This window comes from Oncorhynchus mykiss, chromosome 23 (assembly GCF_013265735.2).
Source record: "Oncorhynchus mykiss isolate Arlee chromosome 23, USDA_OmykA_1.1, whole genome shotgun sequence".
NCBI classification, from domain to species: Eukaryota; Metazoa; Chordata; class Actinopteri; order Salmoniformes; family Salmonidae; genus Oncorhynchus; species Oncorhynchus mykiss.
In genome coordinates this window covers 38,805,437-38,826,340 of record NC_048587.1, presented here as the reverse complement: position 1 = coordinate 38,826,340, position 20,904 = coordinate 38,805,437, and the positions used below count along the sequence as shown (strand labels likewise).

General features: G+C 39.1%; 1 protein-coding gene across 1 annotated transcript in view; it reads right to left on the bottom strand.

Moving 5' to 3' along the window:
- Positions 1 to 20,904, bottom strand: part of LOC110502713 (CUB and sushi domain-containing protein 1) — a 510,046-nt gene that overhangs the window by 347,484 nt on the left and 141,658 nt on the right. Inside the window, exon 2 of the mRNA XM_021580963.2 lies at positions 1,160 to 1,376. Coding sequence (XP_021436638.2) covers positions 1,160 to 1,376 — 217 coding nt within the window. The remainder of the gene's footprint in view (positions 1 to 1,159; positions 1,377 to 20,904) is intronic.

Below are 20,904 nucleotides of genomic sequence, written 5' to 3'. Positions count from 1 at the left end.
GAATACTTTCCGAATGCACTGTACTTTTCCACACAAGTTGATGTATTTGCATGTCCTTTGTTGTCCTTTGTTGTCTTGACCTTGAGAGCTGTATAATAAAATGTATAATTATCATTAGCCTGGTATTTTCCCATTGGCTAAGAGACTGACTGACATTTTCACTGATCTAGTCAAGTAATACATGGAATCACATTGAGCGGGTGCTCTGTCTAACACTTTATATTCATTAAGTAAATAGCCTTGCACGAGCCTTGGCTTGTGTGAGCCGGAAAGTGCTCTCCTGTTTCGGTAGCGTGAGGCAGTTTGATGTACTAGTACACCCCCTAGACAGGACGCTATACAATCGCAGGGCCCTACCAACAATCTATCTCCGTCATGCTGATTGCCAAGCAGAGATGCAGCGGGTACCATTTTCCGTCTTTGGTATAACTCAAACGGGGATCGAACTCCCAACCTTCCAATCTCTGGACAGACAATCAAACTAGAAGGCCACTGAGTTGGTAAACACTTTATAATACTACTCACATATTTACTTGGTAAATACTTTTCAGCAGCATTAGTTTCACTTCACCCTCTTTATGCAATCAGTTGTGTTAATAATGTGTATGTTTTTACAAAAATAATCCTGCATCTGAATTAAGGCATTCCATTTTCACTTGGAGGAAAAGTATTTTGAGATTGCCTTTATTGATTGCAGATCCCCATTACTTACTTCAACGCCAAGAGGGTGCCTCCCGTACCAACCTATTGGCATACTTCAAACCTGGTAAGCGCAACCTTGGCAACCACAGGGATGCAGTTTAGCCTGCATGGCATTACAAATGTTTACTTGTTTCAGAAGGGTCCTGATGGGAATTTTACGTTTTCAGTTGATTTGCTCTTTTATGGCAAGATAAAGAAGCCCTGTGGTACTTTAGGTACAGTTGGAATGAATGAGTGCCCTTATAACATCAATATAACTATTCAGTGGGTACACATGAATGTTCAACACTACACAACTAAAGTATGTATCACTTAACAGGCCAGTCATGTCAGCATGATAATAACCTTAGCATTGCTAGTGCCACACAGGACCACTAAAGTTACAACAATACAGTACTGTAACACTCAAATCCAATGAATACATACAAAACTGCATATGAGTAAGTAAAAGTCTTACCTAATTTTCAGGTTTCCTGGCTGCGGTTGGCCATCATAAATGGAGACTATGTCAAAGTCCTCTTCAAGGGCAAAGGTGTGAAATGACAACTGTATCCTGTTTCGTTCTCCTGTAATGATGATCCAGGTACAGTTGGCATAGTTTGGGTAGCCATGGGGAAAGCCAGGACTCTCTATCGTTCCATTTAGTCCTTGTACAACACCACCACAAGTTTGACCTGAGGACAAAGATCAAAGACAGACATTAGATATAATATGGGTCTTTTAGATTTCCAATCTAAGAATTTACAGATTGTAACACAAAACTTTTGAAATATAACAACACCGAACCCAGTGAACTACTCTGGAGGGAAACTCCTTCTGCAATATTATACGTGACTCACAGAGGGATTTCGGTGGTGTCCTGATGAACCGTCCTCAAGTATGCCACTTAAAAAGCATTTTTGTAGCATAACAAAGCATCCCATTATCCATTAGAAGCCTCAGGTTTGTATACAATAACCTCTCTTCACAAACATTAAATATATTTGTGTTGTCACATGTTTTAACATGTTGACAAATGCACATTGATGGTCAATGTTCCTCAAGGTTTCATTTCACATTTCTTGCTTTCTCGCTGCATCATATTGTATGCAGCATAGGGGGACCTTCCAATATCTTGGCCTATTTATGATTGAAAAGCAGCATGTGAGAAATACAGCGAGCACACAAATGCTTGCACACACCATGATTATACAAGTCATTAGGCTATACCTCATCAAAGAGGTGTAGAATCTTTTATAAAAGGAGATTATTGTCCTTTCAACCTCTCGAGATTTGCAATGAAAGAGTAACAAGGCTAAATCCTGACATTTTTTGGCAAGAACCATTTACTCAAAGTAAATAAACAGAGTGTGTTTCTGCATGTAGATGTCAAGCATTGAATTCAATTAAATGTGCTTGATGCTAATACTCCCGGTAGACATTCGTGTCAATCGAAACCCACTCATAGAAAGAAGACAGACATAATTTTAAAATGTTGTTGGTGGCTATGAGAGTAGCTGAAAGGCTAGGGCTAATTTTCTGCCATTGGAAAACATTGCTCTCAATTTCCTATCTGTTGATGTATTTTATTTATCATTGTTATTCTTAGAACATAACGTCATAAATATAAACAGTCCACAATTCTCTAGACTAGTGCTCTAAATTGATAAAAGATGATGGAACTACAAGTATGGGGGTCTGTTCATATGTAAGAAAAACCCTATTTTCAGAAACAGAGAATGAAAAAATGCTGAATTATCAAAGCTTTGTCAAAGCTTCTGACCCAATATATTCTAACTATGGTACCATCAAATTGCTAAATCATAAGACCTCAGCAATAAAAACACAGCAATAAAAACTTAATTTTTAGTGACAAACAAAACAGAATAGGCTACAGTAATTCTAAGGTAAAACTAGTTATACATTAAGCAGCGAATTAAAACAAGTAGATGTGTTTACGCATTAGAAGGTGTAACCAGGGGGACCTTCCAATATCTTGTCTTATTTATGATTGAAAAGCAGTATGTATGAAATCAGTGTCATGTTGTATTGTTAACTAATGGACCAAACCTATAAAGGAACCAAAACCAAATACAGTGCCTTGCGAAAGTATTCGCCCCCCTTGAACTTTGTGACCTTTTGGCACATTTCAGGCTTCAAACATAAAGATATAAAACTGTATTTTTTTGTGAAGAATCAACAACAAGTGGGACACCATCATGAAGTGGAACGACATTTATTGGATATTTCAAACTTTTTTAACAAATCAAAAACTGAAAAATTGGGCGTGCAAAATTATTCAGCCCCTTTACTTTCAGTGCAGCAAACTCTCTCCAGAAGTTCAGTGAGGATCTCTGAATAATCCAATGTTGACCTAAATGACTAATGATGATAAATACAATCCACCTGTGTGTAATCAAGTCTCCGTATAAATGCACCTGCACTGTGATAGTCTCAGAGGTCCGTTAAAAGCGCAGAGAGCATCATGAAGAACAAGGAACACACCAGGCAGGTCCGAGATACTGTTGTGAAGAAGTTTAAAGCCGGATTTGGATACAAAAAGATTTCCCAAGCTTTAAACATCCCAAGGAGCACTGTGCAAGCGATAATATTGAAATGGAAGGAGTATCAGACCACCGCAAATCTACCAAGACCTGGCCGTCCCTCTAAACTTTCAGCTCATACAAGGAGAAGACTGATCAGAGATGCAGCCAAGAGGCCCATGATCACTCTGGATGAACTGCAGAGATCTACAGCTGAGGTGGGAGACTCTGTCCATAGGACAACAATCAGTCGTATATTGCACAAATCTGGCCTTTATGGAAGAGTGGCAAGAAAAAAGCCATTTCTTAAAGATATCCATAAAAAGTGTCGGTTAAAGTTTGCCACAAGCCACCTGGGAGACACACCAAACGTGGAAGAAGGTGCTCTTGTCAGATGAAACCAAAATTGAACTTTTTGGCAACAATGCAAAACGTTATGTTTGGCGTAAAAGCAACACACCATCCCCACTGTCAAACATGGTGGTGGCAGCATCATGGTTTGGGCCTGCTTTTCTTCAGCAGGGACAGGGAAGATGGTTAAAATTGATGGGAAGATGAATGGAGCCAAATACAGGACCATTCTGGAAGAAAACCTGATGGAGTCTGCAAAAGACCTGAGACTGGGACGGAGATTTGTCTTCCAACAAGACAATGATCCAAAACATAAAGCAAAATCTACAATGAAATGGTTCAAAAATAAACATATCCAGGTGTTAGAATGGCCAAGTCAAAGTCCAGACCTGAATCCAATCGAGAATCTGTGGAAAGAACTGAAAACTGCTGTTCACAAATGCTCTCCATCCAACCTCACTGAGCTCGAGCTGTTTTGCAAGGAGGAATGGGAAAACATTTCAGTCTCTCAATGTGCAAAACTGATAGAGACATACCCCAAGCGACTTACAGCTGTAATCGCAGCAAAAGGTGGCGCTACAAAGTATTAACTTAAGGGGGCTGAATAATTTTGCACGCCCAATTTTTCAGTTTTTGATTTGTTCGAAAAGTTTGAAATATCCAATAAATGTCGTTCCACTTCATGATTGTGTCCCACTTGTTGTTGATTCTTCACAAAAAAATACAGTTTTATATCTTTATGTTTGAAGCCTGAAATGTGGCAAAAGGTCGCAAAGTTCAAGGGGGCCGAATACATTCGCAAGGCACTGTAAATAGACACCAGATGGGACATGATATATCTCTAAGAGTTTACATTAATGGACCACTCCAAATATGCCTAAAACATGCTCAGGCTGTAATCAGATGATGCTGGATTTGTTTGATGCTGGACACCCTCAGACATCTGTATATTGTTATCAAATCAAATTTGATTGGTAAAATACACATATTTAGCAGACGTTATTACGGGTGTAGCCAAATGCTCTCTAAAAGTGTAATAGTAGGGAACTTTCTGTTCCAATGCACTTTGTGTACTTTGTACTATAATAATGTAGGTGGGCATTTGAGTTAAACAATATTTGTGTTGGCATATTATTTCATATTGTACGTGTTAGCATGAATGATAACCATGGTTGGGTAGGATACTTTCTAAATGTAATCCGTTACAGTTACTAGTTACGTGTCCAAAATTGTAATCAGTAACGTAACTTTTGGATTACCAAAAGTCAGAAACGTAATCAGATTACTTTTGGTTACAAAATGTAATATTACCAATTGAACGACATCTATTGTAGGATAAATAAATGTTAGAGTTTACATAGCTAGCCATAAATGGATGTTGCATTTTACATTATAGGTTGGTTATGCAGGCTTCTTCTAACCCATTACTTTCTACTACATACAGTTGAAGTCGGAAGTTTTACATACACTTAGGTTGGAGTCATTCAAACTCGTTTTTCAACCACTCCACAAATGTCTTGTTAACAAACTATAGTTTTGGCAAGTCAGGCAGGAAATGTACTTTGTGCATGACACAAGTAATTTTTCCAACAATTGTTTACAGACAGATTATTTCACATATAATTAATTCACTGTTCCAGTGGGTCAGAAGTTTACATACACTAAGTTGACTGTGCCTTTAAATAGCTTGGACAATTTCAGAAAATGATGGCATGGCTTTAGAAGCTTCTGATAGGCTAATCAACATCATTTGAGTCAATTGGAGGTGTACCTGTGGATGTATTTCAAGGCCTACCTTCAAACTCAGTGCCTCTTTGCTTGACATCATGGGAAAATCAAAAGAAATCAGCCAAGACCTCAGAAAAATAATTGTAGACCTCCACAAGTCTGGTTCATCCTTGGCAGAAATTTCCAAACGCCTGAAGGTACCACGTTCCTCTGTACAAACAATAGTACACAAGTATAAACACCATGGGACCACGCAGCCGTCATACCATTCAGAAATGAACATACTTTGGTGCAAAATGTGCAAATCAATCCCAGAACAACAGCAAAGGACCTTGTGAAGATGCTGGAGGAAACAGGTACAAAAGTGTCTATATCCACAGTAAAACGAGTCTTATATCATCATAACCTGAAAGGCCGCTCAGCAAGGAAGAAGCCACTGCTTCAAAACCGCCATAAAAAAGCCAGACTACGGTTTGCATCTGCACATGGGGACGAAGATAGCATACTTTCAAAGTTAAAGCTTGGTTGCAAATGGTTCCTCCAAATGGACAATGACCCCAAGCATACTTTCAAAGTTGTGGCAAAATGGCTCAAGGACAACAAAGTCAAGGTATTGAAGTGACCATCACAAAGCCCTGGCCTCCATCCTTTAGAAAATGTGTGGGCAGAGCTGAAAAAGCGTGTGTTCTGAGCAAGGAGGCTTACAAACCTGACTCAGTTACACCAGCTCTGTCTGGAGGAATGGGCCAAAATTCACCCAATTTATTGTGGGAAGCTTGTGGAAGGCTACCTGAACAGTTTGACCCAAGTTAAACAATTTAAAGGCAATGCTACAAAATACTAATTGAGTGTATGTTAACTTCTGACCCACTGGGAATGTGATGAAATAAATGAATAATTATATCTACTATTATTCAGACATTTCACATTCTTAAAATAAAGTGGTGATCCTAACTGACCTAGGACAGGGAATTTTTACGAGGATTAAATGTCAGGAATTGTGAAAAACTGAGTTGAAGTGTATTTGGCTAAGGTGTATGTAAACTTCCAACTTCAACTGTATAATAATATGATTAGGCTATTTCTTTGCATTAATAACCAAAGTCTGCTAGATTTCCAGGCATTCCAATTAATTGAAATCCCTTGATCTTCAAGAATAGGACTTGGACATATTGATTATGTCCTGGCCATAGAGAGGCTTTTATTCTCTATTTTGGTTAGGCCAGGGTGTGACTAGGATGGGCATTCTAGTTTCTTTATTTCTATGTTTTGGCCGCGTATGGTTCTCAATCAGGGACAGCTGTCTATCATTGTCTCTGAGTGGGAATCATACTTAGGCAGCCATTTTCCCACTTGTGTTTTGTGGGTAGTTATTTTTTGTTTAGCTGCCTGACAGAACTGTGCGCTTTCGTTGGTCTACTTTGTTGCAGTGGTCAGTTTAATAAATATTATGAACGCCTACCACGCTGAACCTTGGTCTCCTTCTTCAACCCACGAGAGTCGTGACAGATTAGGCAAATTGTTTTGCATGAGTATAACCCAAAAACTAAGGATTTATTAGCATATGTTGTTTATCTTTTTGTCATGGAGGACTAATTGGGCTTGTTGCTTCAAGTTGAAAAATAAATGCTGCTCTCATGGAATAGCTATTTGCATGTGAGCAATGTATGCCATATGCTGCATTTGCTATAGGCCTAGTTTATGTTTTTGTTGGTGACACTTTAATATCTCGATAATTTGTTGCTGTTTAAGTCTATCAGAAGTGTACAAATTTGAGCATGTGTCCATTTTTCTTTTATCAGCACAAATTAGACTGAGCAATAAAAGCCCCACTCATAGTCTTCTAAAATTAAACTAGTTTTTGACAGTATGGAGCACAATACCACTGAGATGTTTAGAAGGGAGGAACTTCCTCAAACTTTTCCATAGTCTTGGATCCCCACTATGCAGCTGTTGGAAGATCGCATTTTTCACTGGCTATCCACTGGTCGCAAAAAAAATGATTGAATTAAATTCAACCATTATTGGGTTAAAATACACATCTACATATGTGAACAGCCATTCACAACAACCAAAACCCGTAAGGTGCAAATAGCTAAATGAGAGAGTAGCAGTGTGATTCACATCAATGCGCTATGTAGATCTCAATAAGTGTAGCTTCTATGCTTCTATGCAACCAAGAGTGTGCGTCCAGCGCAATGTAAAAACTCTATAAAAACTCTCTTGGTTGCATCGAAGCTATCATTTATTTATTTATTTTTATTTAACCTTTAATTAGCTAGGCAAGTCAGTTAAGGACACATTCTTATTTACAATGACGGCTTACTAAAAGGCAAATGGCCTCTTGCGGGGATGGGCTGAGATTAAAAATAGAAAAGAAATTAAATAAAAATATAGGACAAAACACACATCACGACAAGAGAGACAACACAACACTACATAAAGTGAGACCTAAGACAACATAGCATGGCAGCAACACAACATGACAACAAAATGGTAGCGGCATAACATGGCAGCAGCACAACATGGTACAAACATTCTTTGGCACAGACAACAGAACAAAGGGCAAGAAGATAGAGACAACAATACATCCCGCAAAGCAGCCAACTGTCAGTAAGAGTGTCCATGATTGAGACTTTGAATGAAGGGATTGAGATAAAACTGTCCAGTTTGAGTGTTTGTTGTAGCTCGTTCCAGTCGCTAGCTGCAGCGAACTGAAAAGACGAGCAACCCAGCGATGTGTGTGCTTTGGGGACCTTTAACAGAATGTGACTGGCAGAATGAGTGTTGTATGTGGAGGATGAGGGCTGCAATAGATATCTCAGATGGGGGTAAGTGAGGCCAAAGAGGGTTTTATAAATAAGCATCAACCAGTGGGTCTTGCGACGGGTATACAGAGATGACCACTTTCCAGAAGAGTATAGAGTGCAGTGATGTGTCTTATAAGGAGCATTTGTGGCAAATCTGATGGCCAAAAGGTAAAGTACATCTAGCCGCTCGAGAGCACCCTTACCTGCCGATCTATAAATTACGTCTCCGTAATCTAGCATGGGTAGGACGGTCATCTGAATCAAGGTTAGTTTAGCAGCTGGGGTGAAAGTGGAGCAATTACGATAGAGGAAACCAAGTCTAGATTTAACTTTAGCCTGCAGCTTTGATATGTGCTGAGATAAGGACAGTGTACCGTCTAGCCATACTCCAAAGTACTTGTATAAGGTGATTACCTCAAACTCTAAACCCTCAGAGGTAGTAATCACACCTGAGGGGAGAGGGGCATTCTTCTTACCAAACCACATGCCCTTTTTTTAATAAGGGCAGAGAAAGCTTGTTGGACACTAAGAAAGCTTTGTTGTAGAGCATTTAACACAACATTCGGGGATGATGTCGAATGCCGGAGGGGAGGAGCGGGAGTAGACGTGACAACTATAAAATATATTTTGTTTAACACTTTTTTTGGTTACAACATGATTCCAAGTGTTATTTCAGAGTTTTGATGTTTTCACTATTATTCCACAATGTAGAAAATAGTCCAAAATAAAGGAAAAGCCTTGAATAAGTAGGTGCGTCCCAACTTTTGACTGGTACTGTATACTTTCATTCATTTTTTAACTGGTACTGGGGGACCTTCAGATGAGTCTTGTGAGGCCTGTGGGTGTCCTAGAGTAAAACAACCGACATGTACAGTGCCTTGCGAAAGTATTCACCCCCCTTGGCATTTTTCCTATTTTGTTGCCTTACAATCTGGAATTAAAATAGATTTTTGGGGGGTTTGTATCATTTGATTTACACAACATGCCTACCACTTTGAAGATGCAAAATATTTTTTATTGTGAAACAAACAAGAAATAAGACAAAAAACAGAGAACTTGAGCATGCATAACTATTCACTCCCCCAAAGTCAATATTTTGTAGAGCCACCTTTAGCAGCAGTTACAGCTGCAAGTCTCTTTGGATGTGTCTCTATAAGCTTGGCACATCTAGCCACTGGGATTTTTGTCCATTCTTCAAGGCAAAACTGCTCTGGCTCCTTCAAGTTGGATGGGTTCCTGTTGGTGTACAGCAATCTTTAAGTCATACCACAGATTCCTAATTGGATTGAGGTCTGGGTTTTGACTAGGCCATTCCAAGACATTTAAACGTTTCCCCTTAAACCACTCGCGTGTTGCTTTAGCAGTATGCTTAGGGTCATTGTCCTGCTGGAAGATGAACCTCCGTCCCAGTCTCAAATCTCTGGAAGACTGAAACAGGTTTCCCTCAAGAATTTCCCTGTGTTTAACCGCAAACACATTCAGCGTTGCTGATAACAATTATCCCGGATCCGATATGGGTGGTTCAGAGAGGTTAAAATAATAAATTGTTGCATCTCGCATCCCAAATGCCTATATGTATTGATAAGATTTGTCTCACAACTAATGTGGCCAAATAACTCAAAAGTAAATGTGTTGGAGAGGACCCCCAGAACAGTGTTGGAGAGCCCTGACATATAGCCTATAGTGAAACGTGTTCTTATAAACAAAGTCATTGCGTAATCACCCACTCCTCCTGCCTGTATACTGTAGTCCTAGCTTGCTAGCACACAGTATCCTTTGCCCCCGCCTGCTGCTTAACAGCTTAGCTTCCTAAATAAATTGTTGTTTAGCCTCCTCCTAACAGCTTAGCTTCCTCAACTGTCTGATTGCCCCATACTGGGTTGCCAACACACATTACTACAGCCCTCCTTGACAATGTTTCTCTGTGTTGAGCCACTAGAAATGTAATGATTGGTATATTTTTTCCAGGTGGCTGTGGAGTCAGGTTAGGGGAAGTTCATAACTCCGTTACACTTCTGGCTAGCTAGTATTCAGACCCTTGTATTTTTCCACATTTTGTTACATTACAGCCTTATTCTAAAACTAATTTGAAAAAATAAATAAAATCCTCATCAATCTACACACAATACACAATAATGACAAAGTGAAAATCAGGTTTTTAGAAATGTTTGCAAAAAAAAAAAAATACAGAAATATTTGATTTACCTGAGTATTCAGACCCTTTGCTATGAGACTCAAAATTGAGGTCAGGTGCATCTTGTTTCTATTGATCATCCTTGAGATGTTTCTACAACTTGATTGGAGTCCACCTGTGGTAAATTCAATTGATTGGACATGATTTGGAAAGCCACACACCTGTCTATATAAGGTCCCACAGTGAACAGTGCATGTCAGAGCAAAAACCAAGCGATGAGGTTAAAGGAATTGTCCGTAGAGCTCCGAGACAGGATTGTGTCGAGGCACACATCTGGGGAAGGGTACCAAAACATTTCTGCAGCATTGAAGGACTCCAGGAACACAGGGGGCTCTATCATCTTAAATAGAAGAAGTTTGGAACCACCAAGACTCTTCCAAGAGCTGGCCGCCCGTCCAAACTCAGATATTGGTGGAAAAGGGCCTTGGTCAGGGAGGTGACCAAGAACCCGATGGTCACTCTGACAGAGTGGGGAGAACCTTCCAGAAGGACAACCATCTCTGTAGCACTCCACCAATCAGGCCTTTATGGTAGAGTGGCTAGACAGAAGCCACTCCTCAGTTAAATGCACATGACAGCCCACTTGGAGTTTGCCAAAAGGCACCTAAAGGACTCTCAGACCATATGAGAAACAAGATTCTCTGGGCTGATGAAACCAGGATTGAACTCTTTGCCCTGAATGCCAAGCGTCACATCTGGAGGAAACCTGACATCATCCCTACTGTGAAGCATGGTGGTGGAAGCATTATGCTGTGGGGATGTTATTCCGCGGCAGGGACTAGGAGACTAGTCAGGACCGAGGGAAAGATGAACGAAGCAAAGTACAGAGAGATCCTTGCTGAAAACCTGCTCCAGAGTGCTCAGGACCTCAGACTAGGGCGAAGGTTCACCCTCCAACCGGAAAACAACCCTAAGCACACAGCCAAGAGAACGCTGGAGTGGCTTCGGGAAAAGTCTCTGAATGTCTTTGACTGGCCCAGCCATCTCTGGTGAGACCTGAAAATAGCTGTGCAACAACGCTCCCATCCAACCTGACAAAGCTTGAGAGGATCTGCAGAGAAGAATAAGAGAAAATCACAAATACAGGTGTTTCAAGCTTGTACCCAAGAAGACTCGATGCTGTAATCGCTGCCAAATGTGCTTCAACAAAGTACTGGGATCTGAATACGTATGTAAATGTGAAATGTAAAGGATCTGAATACTTATGTAAATGTGATATTTACGTTGTTGTTTTTTTTGCTTTGTCATTATAGGGTATTGTGTATTGTGTGTAGATTGATGAGGGGAAAATAACTATTTAATCAATTTCAGCATAAGGCTGTAACGCAACAAAATGTGAAAAAGGTCAAGGGGTCCGAATACTTTCCAAATGCACTCTATATTACAGTGGGGCAAAAAAGTATTTAGTCAGCCACCAATTGTGCAAGTTCTCCCACTTAAAAAGATAAGGGAGGCCTGTAATTTTCATCATACACTTCAACTATGACAGACAAAATGAGGAAAAAAAATCCAGAAAATCACATTGTAGGATTTTTTATGAATTTATTTGCAAATTATGGTGGAAAATAAGTATTTGGTCAATAACAAAAGTTTATCTCAATACTTTGTTATATACCCTTTGTTGGCAATGACAGAGGTCAAACGTTTTCTGTAAGTCTTCACAAGGTTTTCACACACTGTTGATGGTATTTTGGCCCATTCCTCCATGCAGATCTCCTCTAGAGTAGTGATGTTTTGGGGCTGTTGCTGGGCAACACGGAGTTTCATCTGCTACATGTACTACAGCCTAGCCAGACCAGTAGGGCCTAACATAAGGCTGACTCAGAATATGCTAGTCTGTTCTTCTGAAATACATTTTCTTCATATTGTGATGTTTCTTAAAACCTGCCTAAAATAAATAATGGATTTATTGTGATGATGCAGGCTACATTATATTTATTTATTAGGCTTTCTAAAATGTAGATATTGCAACTGCACGCATCAGTGGCTTGGTAAGCTTGGAAGCCTGGAGATACTAAAGGTGTTTATGTTAATCTACGGTCACTTTTACTGTGAGACAAGGGCAGTCATTTGCATGACAGTTACCGTCGGACAAACTTTCATGGCCACCACAGCCAGTAACATTACCATTTGCTGGGTCTTGGTGTCCATGTCCAGACTTTACAGTCACAGTGCATAAATACTCTAATAAAACAAAGTAAAACGCAGCTCTCTACCAAACTGGGCCAAGAAATTATGGATTACTCATCAGGCAATGGTCTTGCAGCCTGTTAACAATACAGACATATTAATCTTGCCAACAATTTGTTTATCAACTCTCTTCCAATTTGTGAGAAATTAATAGGGAGGGCTTGAAGTTGTGGCTGATAAGACTGAGCAGACAATCTTGATATGTAGACAACATAACTTAAATGTGAACTTAGTGAGTGGAAATTCCTCTGTGAAAAAGTGAAGTGATCTAGAGCACTGGAAATGAGTATTTTAAACACAATTAGTGTCATGAAATTGAACACAACTTGCTTTAAAAAAAATATTCAAGAAATCTTCTCCCACATAACATTTTGTTGAGCAATACGGCAAACATGACTTAGTATCTGTTATATTGCATGTAATGTCAAAATAAAATATGTGACTACGCTAGTTCAGTCAACCTTTTAATCAACTGTTTGTGTACATTAGAACAATGTCTTTGGAGGGATATAACTTTGGTAAACATGGCAAGGTGTGGCATACAGTGCCTTCGTAAAGTACTCAGACCCATTGACTTTTTCCACATTTTGTTACTTTACAGCCTTATTCTAAAATGTATTAAATCGTTTTTTTCATCATCAATCTACACACAATACCCCACAATGCCAAAGCAAAAACAGGTATTTAGAAATATTTGCACATTTTTCAACTTTAAAAAATGAAATATTACATTTACATAACTATTCAGACCCCTTTACTCAGTACTTTGTTGAAACACCTTTGGCAATGATTACAGCATTGAGTCTTCTTGGGTATGACGCTACAAGCTTGGCACACCTGTATTTGGGGAGTTTCTCATTTACATAAGTATTTAGATCCCAGTACTTTGTTGAAGAACATTTGGCAGCAATTACAGCATCAAGTCTTCTTAGGTACAAGCTTGAAACACCTGTATTTATTCTTCTCTGCAGATCCTCTCAAGCTCTGTCAGGTTGGATGGGGAGCGTTGCTGCACAGCTATTTTCAGGTCTCACCAGAGATGGCTGGGCCAGTCAAACACATTCAGAGACTGCATTGTCTTGGCTGTGTGCTTCGGATCGTTGTCCTGTTGGAGGGTGAACCTTCACCCCAGTCTGAGGTCCTGAGGACTCTGGAGCAGGTTTTCAGCAAGGAACTCTCTGTACTTTGTTCCGTTCATCTTTCCCTCGGTCCTGACTAGTCTCCCAGTCCCTGACACTGAAAAACATCCCCACAGAATGATGCTGCCACCACCATGCTTCACGGTAGGGATGGTGCCAGGTTTCCTCCAGATGTGATGCTTGGCATTCAGGCCAAAGAGTTAAATCTTGCTTTTATCAGAGCAGAGAATCTTGTTTCTCATGGTCTGAGCGTCTTTAGGTGCCTTTTGGCAAACTCATAGCGGGCTGTCATGTGCATTTTACTGAAGAGTGGCTTCTGTCTGGCCTCTCTACCATAAAGGCCTGATTGGTGGAGTGCTGAAGAGATGGTTGTCCTTCTGGAAGATTCTCCCATCTCCACAGAGGAACTCTGGGGTTCTAGGTCACCTACCTGAGCAAGGCCCTTCTCCCCCAATTGCTCTAGGAAGATTCTTGGTGGTTCCAAATGTGTTCCATTTAAAAGGGATGGAGGCCACTGTGTTCTTGGGGAATTCAATTCTGCAGAAATGTTTTGGTACCCTTCCCCAGATCTGTGCCTCACCACAATCCTGTCTCGGCGCTCTACAGACAATTCCTTCAACCTCAAGGCTTAGTTTTTGCTCTAACTTGTAGTGTTAACTGTGGGACCTTATATAACAGACCTTTCCAAATCATGTCCAATCAATTGAATTTACCACAGGGGGACTCCAATCAAGTTGTAGAAACATCTCAAGAATGATAAATGGAAACAGGATGCACCTGAGCTCAACTTCGAGTTTCATAGCAAAGAGTCTAATTACTTATGTATGTTTAAATACTTATTTTTCATTAATTTGAAAAAATGTATAACAACCTGTTTTTCGCTTTGTAGTTATGGGGTATTCTGTGTAGATTGCCGAGGATTACAAATATATATATTTTTGGAATAAGGCTGTAACCTAACAAAATGTGGAAAAAGTCAAGGTATCTAAATGCTTTCCCAAAGGCACTGTATATACAGTAGCTGTCAGTGCCCTGAACTGAGTCAGTATGTGTATAACCAGTTTTCAGGAGGTTCTAGCTTGTAGAACAATTTGTTATAATTTACACTGAATCATCACGGGATAGACCTGTGACCTCCATTGTCATCTTCACATATGACGTTCTGTCCGGCTAGCATGCAACCCAGTGTGAAACAGCAATTACCTACAGCTATTCTCACTTGGCCAAACTTACATGCAGAATGTACAATGTCCCTGGGTGTGTACGTTATAAATCACATCTGAAAACATTCTGGTACCAAAAACACAATTCTATCACCCACCATGGAAATAAAAATCAAGTATCGTTTTAGGGGATTACAACTACAGTATTTGATGTTGCCAAACAACAATAACAGGCAATGTACCTGACTCACCTCTGTACTGCAACTCAGCAAAATCAGGACTCCTTACTCCTAACATTCAGATATTCATGCCAGAGAGGAAGAGGTAAAGTGAGAGGCCCAATTCAGTAGAAAGTCTGTCTCTCTCCAGCAGGTGGCATTTTTTTTAGACACAATAGGCAATGAGTTTTTGTGTGGAGGTCAATGAGAGTGTCCAATTTGGCCAACAACAAAAAATGAATGGCTTATTTGCTACGTGAGGTTAATTTGATTTAATCTAAGTGTCATAATGCTTAGGTTGTTATGAATGTACTGATATAAGTAAGACCCTTGTCATTCCCGCAACTTTGAGAAAAAACACAAGGTGTCATGTCCTGTGATATGTGCTCCCGGTCCCTTTAAATGTTGCCACAGTGATTATTAAGGTCCAACCTACTGTCAACAAACATTTTACATCTATGGACTGGGCGAATCCTTGATATTCCTTTTTCTCTCTCTGTAACTGAATGTAAACAATGCATCAAAAGATAAGCTTTTTGCCCCTATGGGTTGTCGATGGGTTACATACAGATTGTGGGTTTTGTGCTACTGTTATTTGTAGTATTTGTGTGGGTGTGAAATAATATGACTGAAAATGCATTGCAGGGAGCAGTGTTAATTTTGTGAACAGTAACTATGATGAAAAATCCTTGTCAACGACCAATTTGTTTCTGACTAAAACTATGACGATAGCGAGATGTCCTGGTAAAACCACTAACTATTACAAATTACTTTAACATTTTAGTCAACAAAAATGTGACAAGAATAGAATTCCATGTGAGACTAATGGACATTCATTTGACAGGAAGCTTATTTTCATCTGTTTTGTCCAATTATAAGCATGCATGCAGAATATTTCATGCAACCCTGTCATTGACAGAACTAACATATTTCAGTGTCCTGATTGAGCTGATCTGGCCGGCTCTCCCACACAGCTCCCATGCGGTCACTTCAGTCACTCGTCAATCTGTTGAATTGATGCATAGCCAGGACACTTCACTTGTAACTAACTTCAACTAGTCTAGAAACAATAATGTTTACTCTCTCTCTTACTATCATGTAGGCTATTTTTGCTTTGATCACATCAGAAGCTCTATTATCACATGTGCGCAGTAATTCCCTGATGTGGAAACTGCCTGGAAATTATTTCATTATGTTTTTTTTTCTCCAAATAGTAAACAAACATGCCCCATTCCGCAGGTTCAGGGTTAAAGGGTGGGATAATCCATGGTTTTCTTCTGAGCTTTCTTGTATTATTCACGACCGTAATCTAGCCTGGGCTAAAGCAAGGAAATCATGTTCTGATGCTGATTGGCTTATTTTTAGGCAGTTACGAAACAAGTGTTCTTTTCTTCTCAGGAAGGCCAAGTCTGAATATTTTATGTCTGTTACCACTGATAACCTGAATGACCCTAGAAAGTTTTGGAAGGCTATTAAGTCTATGTCTGGTAACAGTAATGTTAATGAATTACCGTCATGTGTTTTGAAGGACTCTGTTGCTATATATGACAAAACTGAAATGCTGAATTGTTTCAATGAGCACTTTGTATCATCTGGTATGCTGTTTGATTCAGTGTCCTCTGTCTCTGTACAACCATGTGTGGATGAACCAGTGAGAGCTGGTCAAACTTTTAGCTTTTTGCCATTCTCAGTGCAGGTGGTACATAAAGCCCTGAAATTCTTAGATCAGAAAAAGCCTGCAGGTCCTGATCTTTTGGATCCCTGCTTTTTAAATCTGGCAGCTGATTTCATTGCTGAACCACTTACATATCTGTTCAATCTAACCCTGGAATGTAATGAAATTCCAAAGATCTGGAAATCAGCATTTGTCCTACCACAACTCTATTTTATCAATGTACCAATCGGGTTTCAGGAAGAAGCATAGCACAATTACAGCAGCCATGAAGGTTTTAAATGATATCACTGAAGCCCTTGACAAAAAACAGCACTGTGTCTCACTTTTATTGATATCTCTAAGGCTTTTGATACAGTTGATCATGCTATACTAAGGCAGAGATTGTCGAGTGTAGGTCTTTCGGAGCATGCAGTTGCATGGTTTGCTAACTATCTGTCTGATAGAACTCGGTGCACTCAATTTGATGGGCTTTTGTCTGTTAAATTGTCTGTCTTTAATGGTGTGCCCCAAGGCTCTGTACTTGGTCCTCTCTTATTCACTATTTATTTAAATGATTTAGACAAAAATATCCCAAATGCACAATTTCATTTTTATGCTGGTGATACTGTTATTTACTGTTGTGCCTCGTCTCTTACAAAAGCTTTCCAGAACTTGCAAACTGCTTTTTATACCCTTCAACCTACCTTGTGTCAATTGAAGCTTATCCTCAATACTGACAAAACTAAACTAATGGTGTTTTCTAATGGAAGATATAGACCTCTGAACCTTTCACCTATTACTACCTGTCAGGGCAAGGAGATGGATGTTGTAACCTCATATAAATATCTTGGAATTTTAATTGATGACGGCCTCTCTTTTAAATTGTATATTCAACAACTTACAAAAAAATTGAAGCTGAAATTGGGATTTTATTTTAGGAATAAGGCCTGTTTTTCTTTTGAAGCCAGAAGGAGGCTAGTATCAGCTACATTTATGCCTTTACTAGACTATGGGGATATTTGAAATTTTAAATATGAATGCTTCCGCTCAGAGTTTCAGTTGACACTCTTTACCATGGCACTTTGAGATTTATTTTAAACTGCAAAACCCTTACGCACCACTGTACTTTGTATACCAGGGTTGGCTGGCCTTCTCTAGTCACTCGTAGGCTCAGTCACTGGTATACTTTTATTTACAAAGCCATTTTGGGTTTACTACCTTTTTATTTGGGCATTTTTATTGTTCAGAAATATGGTGGGTACTCTCTTCGTTTGCTGGACTTTATCCTATTAACTGTTCCAAATGTCCGAACTGAATTTGGTAAAAGGGCTTATATGTACTCTGCGCCATCGTCTTGGAACGCCTTACAAAATACTTTTAAACTGGAAGTACTTGTCCCAATTGGTGTTTTTAAATCACTGATGAAGGATTTTGAGGCTGAGTCCCTGACCTGTCAATGTTTTTAATTAGCTGTTTTTGATTTTGTTATACTCTTGTGAATTCAATCGTTTTTACTAGATTACTTGTAGTTTTTCATTTTGTCTGTCTGTAATTTTTGTAATGACTCGGTGCTGCCTATCTTAGCCAGGACGCTCTTGAAAAAGAGATTTTAAATCTCAATGAGCCCTTCCTGGTTAAATAAAGGTTAAATAAAAAAACAATTCATTCCTCTGTGTTGCTGCTCTCGCTCTACGGTCCGCAAATGTCAGTTGCCGTTGCTTTTTTCTTATGTGAAAAACAAATTATATTTGTTGAATATTAGGAGTACAGTAATACTTCTGGTATTTTTGAAAAGCTGAAATTTGCCCCTTTTCAAGCAAACCACTGTTATTTACCCTCCTTGACGGTTATGATGAGGAGAAAATCGTAGCTGTAATTGTTTAAAACCTTTTAGCCAAGGCTTTATAGACTATGTGGTTAATTATGGCTGGCATTGTTTACTATCTGCCACAATATCAATGTTGCCAGCTAAGGTATACAAGGGGATAGGAGGCCTAGTTGAACAAGGATATCTGAATGTGCACATCATGGAAGTTAGAGGTAGCCTAAATATGAATTGTTTCATAGAAACTCTGACGAAACCTAGACTAAAATTGTCCAGTTTTAGTCAACTGATTAATAACTAAAACTAACAAAGGATGAAATAACTAAAATGTGACTAAGACTAAAAGGTATTTTAATACTAAAACTAAGACTAAAACTACATCTAAAATACCTACCAAAATTAACACTGGCATGGAGAGACAGCAGACATGGTCAATGTTATTTAAATAGTACAGTGGAATTATTGCACACTGTGCAGATATAATTCGTTAGGCTACTCTTGTGAATGGTATATATACATGTACTTCTTATGAACAAGAAGCTGAGAACCTTAACTTCTCCATTTTAAATGCAGAAGCTTGGCATTTTAGATTTGATAATGAAACAAAGGCACATTTGATATTCATGGTGGAATTTAGAGAAAACAATGGCAACAATCGTCTCATGATAATGTTTGTAGGAGATTGTTGTTCCCCCTTTTGCAAATGTCATTTGGATGATTTTATGTCAGTGAATCATATTCCACTGTAATTGAAACATGGATTCGCCTGCTTTTACAATGACTCACAGTGCTTCATTGTAACAGTGTCACAATCTTGATGTGTTATAGTCAATGCAATAACTTATCTCAAACAGTTTGTTCTGACCTTAGATGATAGGTTAGAATATGAGCATCATTATGTTGTAATCTTGTTTACGATCTCGCCTGAGTAGGTACCTTATTTCATCAGAAATGCTTCTGTACTGATTGTTGTTTTTCTGAACATCACTGGATGTCCCTGTTCTAACAAAGCATGCAGAGATCACTCATTGGGGTGTCACTAATACATGACTGCTAATAGCATGTTTACTGTGCATTAATAAAAAGGTAATTTGCTGTTGCTTTTACAACCCCGTTGGAGGAGCAACCAACTGGCTATTCATCATAGATTGAAATTATATTTCTTTATTAATGGAGTTATATGGTTGTTTATTCGATGAAATGTATTTCAATATCTGGCCCCTGCTTGGTTGTTATTGAGGCAAATTGTGGGAATGTATTGACCGTCAGCCCCGGGTTGGCTACTGCAGTAATAATGTTAATAAATCAATAAAGAGTTCTATCAGTGGCACAATTAAAGCTGTATTTCTTGTTCAAGAGTGCAAGGTGGTTCTCAGCAAGGGCAGCTTTAATGGCGGTCAGTTCAAACTAGTCAAAAATTAATCCCTTGTTGTGGATCTCATTACTGTTGCACTGGTGACATTTAAATCAGCTTTGAAAAAAGGCACAAGTTTAAGTTTATTCGGCCTGAGCGAGTCTGACCACATGTTGCAACACAATCTCACACTCAATTCGTACAAATATGTACAAAAAGTCTTTCAGCAGATTTCGTGTGTTTTTTGTGTGGCTTAATTTGTGTGAAAAGACACATGTTTGTGCAACTTCGTTCATAGGATTTTTTTTTTTGAAAGTTATTAGCACAATGCATGTTGGGCAAATAGTGTTCTACACTGACTTTGTTTTGTGTCCTACATTTATTTATATATAAAAAAAGAACATGTTAACACCACCGGTTCTGACAACCATCATCACGTGCACCTGGCATCAATCATTACACGCACCTGTGCTTCATCACGAGGCACACCTGAAATCCATTATTTCACTCATTCCCTCCCCTTTATCTGGCACTCCCTTAGGTTCATTCCCCAGGCAGTATTGTTTCTGTGTTTCATGTCAAGATGCTACGCATATGTTGTATTGTGCCATGCTCTTTGTTTTATCAAACATATCACCTGCTTCTCGACAACATCTCCTTGGACTTGCTCATCGCCATTGCCATCTATCTGGATAAGGAGAAGTATATCTCTAATTCTGTGCATAACACTTGTATCTTATATTAACGTTTATGATGACTATTTCTGTAAATTGATGTGGCTCTCTGCAAAATCACCGGATCAACAGATTTTTGCATATAAATATGAACTTTATCGAACAAAACATACATGTATTGTGTAACATGAAGTCCTATGAGTGCCATCTGATGAAGATCATCAAAGGTTAAATTAATGATGAATTTTATCTCTATTCTGCTTTTTGTGACTCCTCTCTTTGGCTGGAAAATGGATGTGTGTGTTTTTGTGACTAGGCTCTGACCTAACATATGTTGTGCTTTCGCTGTAAAGCCTTTTTTAAATCGGACACGATGGATG